Source organism: Brachycentrus maculatus, unplaced genomic scaffold (genome assembly GCF_059751285.1).
Source record: "Brachycentrus maculatus isolate JH-2025_06_01 unplaced genomic scaffold, ASM5975128v1 h1tg002130l, whole genome shotgun sequence".
NCBI lineage: Eukaryota > Metazoa > Arthropoda > Insecta > Trichoptera > Brachycentridae > Brachycentrus > Brachycentrus maculatus.
The window spans coordinates 1-8,206 of record NW_028282654.1 but is presented as its reverse complement, the minus strand read 5'-3'; the positions used below and the strand labels follow the sequence as shown (position 1 = coordinate 8,206).

The following is an 8,206-nucleotide window of genomic DNA, read 5'->3' as shown; positions in this document are numbered from 1 at the left end:
CTATGTACTATGTAATCTGCTCTCTATAATCTACAATCTATAATCTCTTAATTTAGGTTAATGTCAAAACAAATAGAATTAAGCAAGTCAGAAGAATATTCAAAACTGAATTACATAAAAATATGTTAACAAATAATTTCGAATAAATAATTCAATTCAAAGTTCCATTCATCCATGTGAAGGAGTCTATTTAAATTAGGAAACATACCTACCATTATCAGGATAACAAACTCTATAATAAAACATTCGATAACTATTAATAAATAAATTTGCATTGAATTGTTTCATATCTTTCATTTATCTGAGCTGACTCAGAGTTTCAGTATCTTCCCATTTTTAATCACAGAGTGAATGAAGGTGTCCCCGAATTGGTATACAATATACACCCAGCTTTCGATGTCGAGAATTAATAAATCTGCATTTTTTCCTTATTAAATGCTGCCTACTTTATCGCTGAGGTTCAGGGAATATGCTGAGTTGAGAGTAGCAGCAACAATTGCCTCACTCGGGGTTAGACGATAGTTTGTGCAAGAGTAATGAGCAGTAAGACCCATATTGTAGCAAAAGGCATTCGGACAGAAATCACTGCCTAAAGCAACAATCATGTTGGCTTCCCGCATTTTCTTTATTGGAGGAATCGATTCTCAATATTCTGAGTTGTGGGTAGAAGAACTCCTACGATGTTATTCTGAGACATGGCTTCGATACTTGCATCTGAAAGCTATTTGTATGTGATACATATTTACATTTTAAAGATGGCTGATTGCGCGTGCACCAACCTTGGCACCGATTACTCCTGATTCTAAATTGTTGAGTTAGTCGCCATGGAAACTTGGAATTAACCCTATTTTTTTTCCTTACTACATAATTTTTGTGCTGCTTTCTCCTTCGAAGAAATTTTTCTCACAAAAAACATCGATGAAAACTGGAGAAATTTAGCCATTGTCAATGGCCTTCTTCACAGCTGGAATTTGGCTGTTAATGACATCTTCAGTTTGTTCAGCTTATGTTTTACCCTTTGGAATTGCGTGAGCCCCACAAAAAGTGCTGACAATTGTCAATTTATCTTTGTAACAATTTTTGGCAACTTCAATAGCCTTCAGCATTTTAACTTAATTTTCAGCATTCAAACCATAGCCTGATTTAATTTATAATGTAGTTGTCCCTAATTTATTCATTCGAGGAAGGTAGCGATCAAGATTTGTAACAAGTTCCTAAACAGTTGCATTCGCCACAGAATTAGTCGTATGCCTAATTCCTAGGCCACGTTAATAAATCTAGACATATCCCATACCATTAAGTTTCATGTCATACTATAACGAACGATCCCCCGCAAATACAGCATGAGTATGCGCATCGACATAACCAGGAATCACACAGAATTTAGTGCAATCAATTGTCTCTTCAAATTACAAGTTATTCAATGCAATGTATGCTTAAACTTCATGGATTGGGCCTATTTTATCGATGATGCCAGTTGATGAAACAATGACTGAATAGTTATTAAGAATTTGGAGATTTTGGCATTATTTCATCCGTAGAAATTGTTGTTTTGTTGTTGAAATAGGAACTAATTATTTGATGTTTTTGAGATATAGGCGGTGTTTCTGTTAAGGATGCATGGCTGAGATCTTTATGATGTTTTTTGATATATCTTATAATAAAACTATTTGTACTTTTGATTACAAAATAGCAGTTATTGTGGTTATTGTAGTTAAGAAGTGAGACATAATATATAAGAGGTTCGATGAATCATAAGAAATAAGAGATCTACATTGTTTGTTTGAACCCATACTGCTCTAAACCAGACCAGCGATGCTTAAATAGTCTCACCTTGCGCTCACATCCCTCGGAATGCAGTAAATACTTTCATCCGACTTAATAAATAACATAGAATCCTTGGCAAAAGATCCCTGACTATCCCAACGACCCCTTAGGAATTGCTGTTCACAAAAAAATACGTAAACTTTAAGCCTTTTCTTACGTCTAATCAATTTTCTCATAATTCAAATAAAAGATTATGAAAACGGTAGACATTTTCTTTTAATCCTTCAAAGAAATGTACTCAACGACGGCTCTCTAAGACAAATATACATCGATGTATTCCTTGGAGCGTCTGGCAAAAGCATTGAAATCAGAGTGCACTCCTCAATATGCAAATACTGTTATCAATACCCATTTGTCTCCTGCGCTTTATAAATAGTTACTGATGATGAATTAAAAGTTGGATTAAATTGCAGAGGCTTTGAACAATGCGAGTGCTGGCTTCAAAAAGAATTTAAAGTAAATTATCAGTAAGGTTTAAGAGAGTTAAAATATACGTAAATCTTTGCCTCAGCATTATGACACAAAAGTTAACTATGGGCTTCTTCGCAGTAAATATATCGGCAGTGCGAAAATCACGTGTGAAAAGGGAATTGTAACATTTCCCAAAATGGAAAATATTGCGAGTTTCTTGCCTTGGATATATACGGATCGGCCATTCGGAATAGGCAATCATTGCCTAAGAATTCATGCCATAAAATTCCCCTATGTTTCAAACTGTGGCTTATCTGTCCTTGATGAGCACGATATCGATACATACCCCTACCACAATTTCAAAAGCTTATACAATAAATAAGGAAAAGGCTTTAAATTAGTGGAAGGTAGCGAAATGTAACACATAATTGCTGAAACATCTGTTATTGTGTTCAAGCTGTCATTAGGATCCGACCCTCATGCAACAATTGAGGATGCAGAACAGCGATGCAAGTATGTTTGCAAGCTAACTGAAAATAGAAACTATCGTTTGGCGATGTATGGATGTGGATGGGCAGTCAGAATAATAGAAATAACATGATCCATTTCATCTCACTTATCTTTCAATTTATGATATTCATTCATATCAATGATTTTGTTCAAGAGATATGGAAGTGATGATTGTCAATGCGTAGGAAATGCAATAATTCGAATATATATACTTCACATTGATACAATCTAATTTTTAATAATAAAACAAAAACAAAAATAAAATAAAATAAAATAAAATAAAATAAAATAAAATAACATAAAATAAAATAAAATAACATAAAATAAAATAAATAGGATAAAATAAAATAAAATAATTAGTATTTAAAGAATGAAAAAGTAGGATATAATTTATGAGGTCTTCAAAGAATCCACATATATTCCAGAACCGCATATATTCAAGAATCCAGTACAACCAGAACTTCAGTCATAATCTGCCTGATTGCTTCCTCGAACTTTGGAAACTTCGCAACCATCGTCTGATAAATAAAGTCGAAATCTTCGTCCCGAAACACTCTTTTCTTACACACGTAATGCAATAAATTTATACTCAGATTGTCAAGCTCTGCAAAATCCTTATCATTCACATAATCTGCAAATGTATTAAATGAGTTAGAAGGGATGTTCCTAGGGACCAGCCATTTAATGCTGGCATTATTGTCATCAAGTAGATTTCGATACTACTTCTCAAGATCTTTCAGTTTTTGGAATTAAGGAAAATCCTTGATTAATTATTGCTCTTCACTTATTTTTAAGGAGTCTTTACGAAATTTGTACTTGCTCTATGTTGGCAAGCTCGGCTCGTTGTTGGACTTGCTAGGGATTTGCTTACTTTTTATTTTTTCATGGCTTTTGAGTAGAGCGTTTGATGCAGTCTTTTTATTCTTCGCCTTAGAGAGATCGGCGGAAGATCTGTTGTGAAAAAGATTGGAAGAGTTCTTTGCCTTAATCTATAGAGTTTTCTTCATCTTATCTGAGCTGGCTATTGTATTATAATTATTGTAACCAGTCTTTTCTCATTAAATTATACTGACTTTGAGTATCACAGACACACTCAATGCTTAATCAGATCCAGATCCCCTTCTTGCTATTGATATTGCATCATGAATGAGCATTAATTATTAAAATTATATTCATGATGAAGCATATTTATCAAACTAGCCCATGTCTTTTCATTTATTCGAGCATGTGTTTGCCGATAAGGGATGGAGATCGCGAGACAACGATTCCGGCTTATTATAAGGCTTTTATCTTGCTGAGGGCGTCTCCTTTGCCTTTTTGGACTATTGCTCCTGCGTGTCCCATTCTTCTCTCAGGGGGTGCTGTGAGGCCAGCAATAAAGCCGACAATTGGCTTTTTGCTTTTGTTGTTTTTGCTGAGCCAATCGGCTGCCTATTCTTCAGCTTCACCACCAATTTCTCCAATCATGACAATACCCTTGGTTTCTGGATCAACCACAAACTTCGAAAGTACATCAATGAAGTTAGTTCCATTGAATGGATCTCCTCCAATTCCGACAACTGTGGATTGACCGAGCCCAGCTCTAGTGGTCTGATCCACAGCCTCATAAGTAAGTGTTCCAGATCGACTCACAATTCCTATGTTCCCTGTTTTATGGATATATCCAGGCATGATCCCAATCTTGCATTAGTTGGGCTTGATAATGCCTGGACAATTTGGGCCGATGACTCTGGTTTTGCTTTGAGATCGAAGGACGTGCTTGACCTTGATCATGTCGTGTTGAGGAATACCTAGATTAATTATATTGTACCATCAGTAATGACAACTGCGAGTTCGATTTCAGCCTCGATTGCTTCAATGATGGCCTGGGCAGCCTGTGGGGGAGGCACATAAATAACTGTAGCAGTGCACCCAGTAGATTTTTTGGCTTATCGGCAATCCTTGAAAACAGGGAGTCCTAGATGAGTAGTTCCAGCCTTCTTTGGGGAGACTCCCCCAACCATCTGAGTGCCATAGTCTAAAGCTTGCTGAGTTTGAAATGTCCCTTGATTTCCAGTCATGCCCTGACAAATGACTTTCGTATGTTTATTGATCCATACATTTGGAGCAGTACTGAACATTCTCTGGATCGTCTTTCCAAGCATCTTCCTCTGGATATTTATATATTTATTAAAATGAATACTCCTGCACGAATTAATTATAACAACTTTTAATCACTACTTTTTGGGTTCGATTCGATGGTTGTTCATTTGCTCCAAAATTAAGATTAAGGATTGAGTGCCTAATCGGGAATGTCCTTGAGCTTTTAAGGCTGTGTAGAATTGTTTGACTAAAGCTAGGCAAGGCAAGCATAAATCGACCCTTGCTGCTTAGTCAAGAGCAATCTCCATATCTTTAACATAATGCTCAACGTAGAATCCTGGGTCAAAGTTTCTGTTTGCAATCTTTGGGCCCATGTTAGTCAGAGATGCGGAGGATGCGGCTCCAAGGCTGAGTGTTTCTATTGTTTGATTGACATCTAGTCCCATTTTGCTAGCATAAAGCAGGCCTTACACCATTCCTGCCATAGTCCCGGCCAATGCAATTTGGTTGGCCATTTTAGTATGTTGTCCTTTGCCAGAAGGGCCATTATGCTGAACTTTCCTGCTATAAGCTGATAGAATAGACTAAACTCTTTCGATATCTTTCCGATCGCCCCCACACATTGTCACTAGTCTCCCCTCTTTCGCCCCGATTTCCCCTCCGGAAACAGGCGCATCAATCGATCCGATTTGATATTTTGCAGCTTCAGCATAGATCCTCTCTGCTAAATTCGGAGTGCTAGTCGTATGATCAATGAGTATTGACCCTGGCTTCATATGGCTGATTACTCCATCGTTATTGGTGCCAAATGCCATAGTTTCCACATCTTTCGGATAGCCTAGCATCAGTATAACTATATCCGAGGAGGAGGCTATTTATTTAGGTTCCAGCCACTTCGCTCCCAAATCAAGTAGAGGTTGAGCTTTACTTGCGGTGCGATTAAAAACTGCTAGCTAATATCCTTTAGAAAGTAGAAACTTGCACATATGAGCACCCATGACTCCTGTCCCTATCCATCCTATTTTCTTAATTGCTTCGCCTTGCATGTTTAGATAAAATATCTAAACTGGTGATAACTTAGATATCTGGATAAGAGTATTTATTGTTGCAATCCTCTAAAAAAGTATAAACTCTTTAAACTTAAACTTAAGCAAATTGGAGGATGATAGGTCTCTTCATGAAGAATAAAAGTCCCATGCAGTTGTTGGTCAATTATATATGGATTCGGTATAATTGAATAATTAGGTCATGATTATAATATTTGTATGGTTTTTTATTTGTATGGTTTTTGATATTCGTTACAAATCATAGGTCGAAACTAACTCCTTGGGCCAATGGCATTGTTTTCCCATAGTTAATTGTGCAAGTTGCTCTCCTCATGTACTGTTTCCAGGAATCGGAACCAGATTCACGACCTCCTCCTGTTTACTTCTCACCTCCGAATGCTCCTCCGATTTCAGCACCTGAGTTACCAATGTTAACATTAACAATTCCGCAATCTGAACCCAAAGGTCCAGTCCATTTGAAAACATTACTGATATCTTGCGTAAAGAGACTGCTGCTCAAGCCTTGCGGTACATTGTTATTTAGCTGAATGGCTTCTTCCAATGTTTTAAATCTCATCACAAATAAAATTGGGCAAAAATACTACTCCTGAAGAAGTGGGGAGTTGCTTTCAATTTATACGATTGTCGGTTCTACAAAATACCCTTTTCTTTCAACTCTCTTTCCTCCGCAAAGAATCTTTGCTCCTTTTTCGGCATTTATTTTTTAAATTGTCTGATCAAACAATTTTAAAGAAAACTCAGAATGAAGAGGTCCACAAAGAGTATTAGTATCAATGGCTTCCCCAATTTTAACTGTGCCATAAGCCTTCACCAATTTATCCACAAAAGCATCAAAATGACTCTCATGAATAATTAATCTTCTCAACGAGGTGCATCTTTGGCCGCAAGTTCCCACAGCTGCAAAAGTGCAAGCTTTGAATGCCATTTACAAATTGGCATCAGGCATAATAATTGTTGAATTATTTCCTCCTAGTTCGAGTAAAGTCTTTCCGAATCTATCGCCGACTTTTTGCTGGATTATCTTTCCGATTTTGGTTGAGCCTGTGAAAGAAAGTAATGGGATTCGTCTATCTTCAGTCATTTTCTGACCAATCTCAATTCCACCCTGTACAACAGTCAGAATATTTGGATTCAGTTTATTCTTTGCGAAAACTTACCCAATGACCTTTGCAGATGCAATTGTAATCAAAGAAGCAGTAGGAGCTCCTTTCCAGCATACAAGATTCCCAGTAATCAAAGCAATCGCAGCATTCCATCCGAATACTGCACAGGGGAAGTTAAAGGCAGTAATAACTCCAACAATTCCGAGTGGGTTCCACACTTCCATCATGAAATGCTGTGGCCTTTCAGAATTAATAATAGAGCCTCCAATTGTTCTTGACAACCCACAAGCCATATCACATAGATCGATAACTTCTTGGACTTCACCAAGACCTTCAGATAAGATCTTCCCGATTTCCAATGAAAGTATCTTTCCAAGTCTTTACTTATTGACTCTAAAAGCATCACCAATTTGTCGAACGATCTACCCTCTGTAGGGCATTGGCAACTATAATAAAATAAATAAGTACCGATGCCCATTCTTCCCTTGCTGACTCCATAGCCTTCAATGCTTGCTCATATTCTTCTGTTGATGCTCCAACAGTAGTTGCGATAAGTTCACCAGTACTGGGGTTGAAAGACTTCAGAATTTCTCCACTTCCTTGCCACTGACCATTAAAGTAACATCCTTTGTTTTCTGCGCCAAGTCCAAGTTCCTTGAGAAAATCATAATTCTGAGCAGTTCCTTAAATCATTATTTAAAATATCTTTATGGGAATTTTGATTGTTTAAAACTATTTGATTACATTATTAGATCATAGATCATTATATGATTTGAATAGCCTACAAATTGCATGATCGCTATCCTTTACGAGTATCATACAGAGATAGTAATGTCCATATGAACCATTAGATTCCGAGATATTCATTAAACCCCAAAGTAATATGGCCACTTCAGATTAATGCCGCATAGTGATGTCCTTTGCGTTGATTATAAATAATCTGCATAATATTTCTTGTCATTTTTGTAAATGTCGGAGTATATGTTACAACTATTATCTTCTTTCTAGGCTATTAAATAAATAGTACTTATTATTTTGTATGGGTGTAATTTAGTTTCATTGATTATCGATATTTATTGCTTGCATTGCTGTTGGGGTTGGGGTTGGGGTTGGGGTTGGGGTTGGGGTTGGGGTTGGGGTTGGGGTTGGGGGTTGGGGTTGGGGTTGGGGTTGGGGTTGGGGTTGGGGTTGGGGTTGGGGTTGGGA

At 37.1% G+C, this 8,206-nt stretch overlaps 2 protein-coding genes and 1 pseudogene across 2 annotated transcripts; all 3 read right to left on the bottom strand.

Annotated features, from left to right (window-relative positions):
• Positions 1–311: 311 nt before the first annotated feature.
• Positions 312–1,178, bottom strand: LOC148298370 (putative imidazolonepropionase). The gene is given in 3 exon segments (XM_088276925.1): positions 312–638; positions 641–707; positions 739–1,178. Coding segments are annotated over 3 exon segments (834 nt in total).
• Positions 1,179–3,939: 2,761 nt separating this feature from the next.
• Positions 3,940–4,898, bottom strand: LOC148298369 (succinate--CoA ligase [ADP/GDP-forming] subunit alpha, mitochondrial pseudogene; annotated as a pseudogene).
• Positions 4,899–6,135: 1,237 nt separating this feature from the next.
• LOC148298368 (uncharacterized) lies at positions 6,136–7,446 on the bottom strand (the record flags this gene model as incomplete). The annotated part of the gene is given in 1 exon segment (XM_088276924.1): positions 6,136–7,446. A coding segment is annotated over 1 exon segment (1,311 nt), but the record flags the coding sequence as incomplete, so codon positions are not given.
• Between the last annotated feature and the right edge of the window lie 760 nt (positions 7,447–8,206).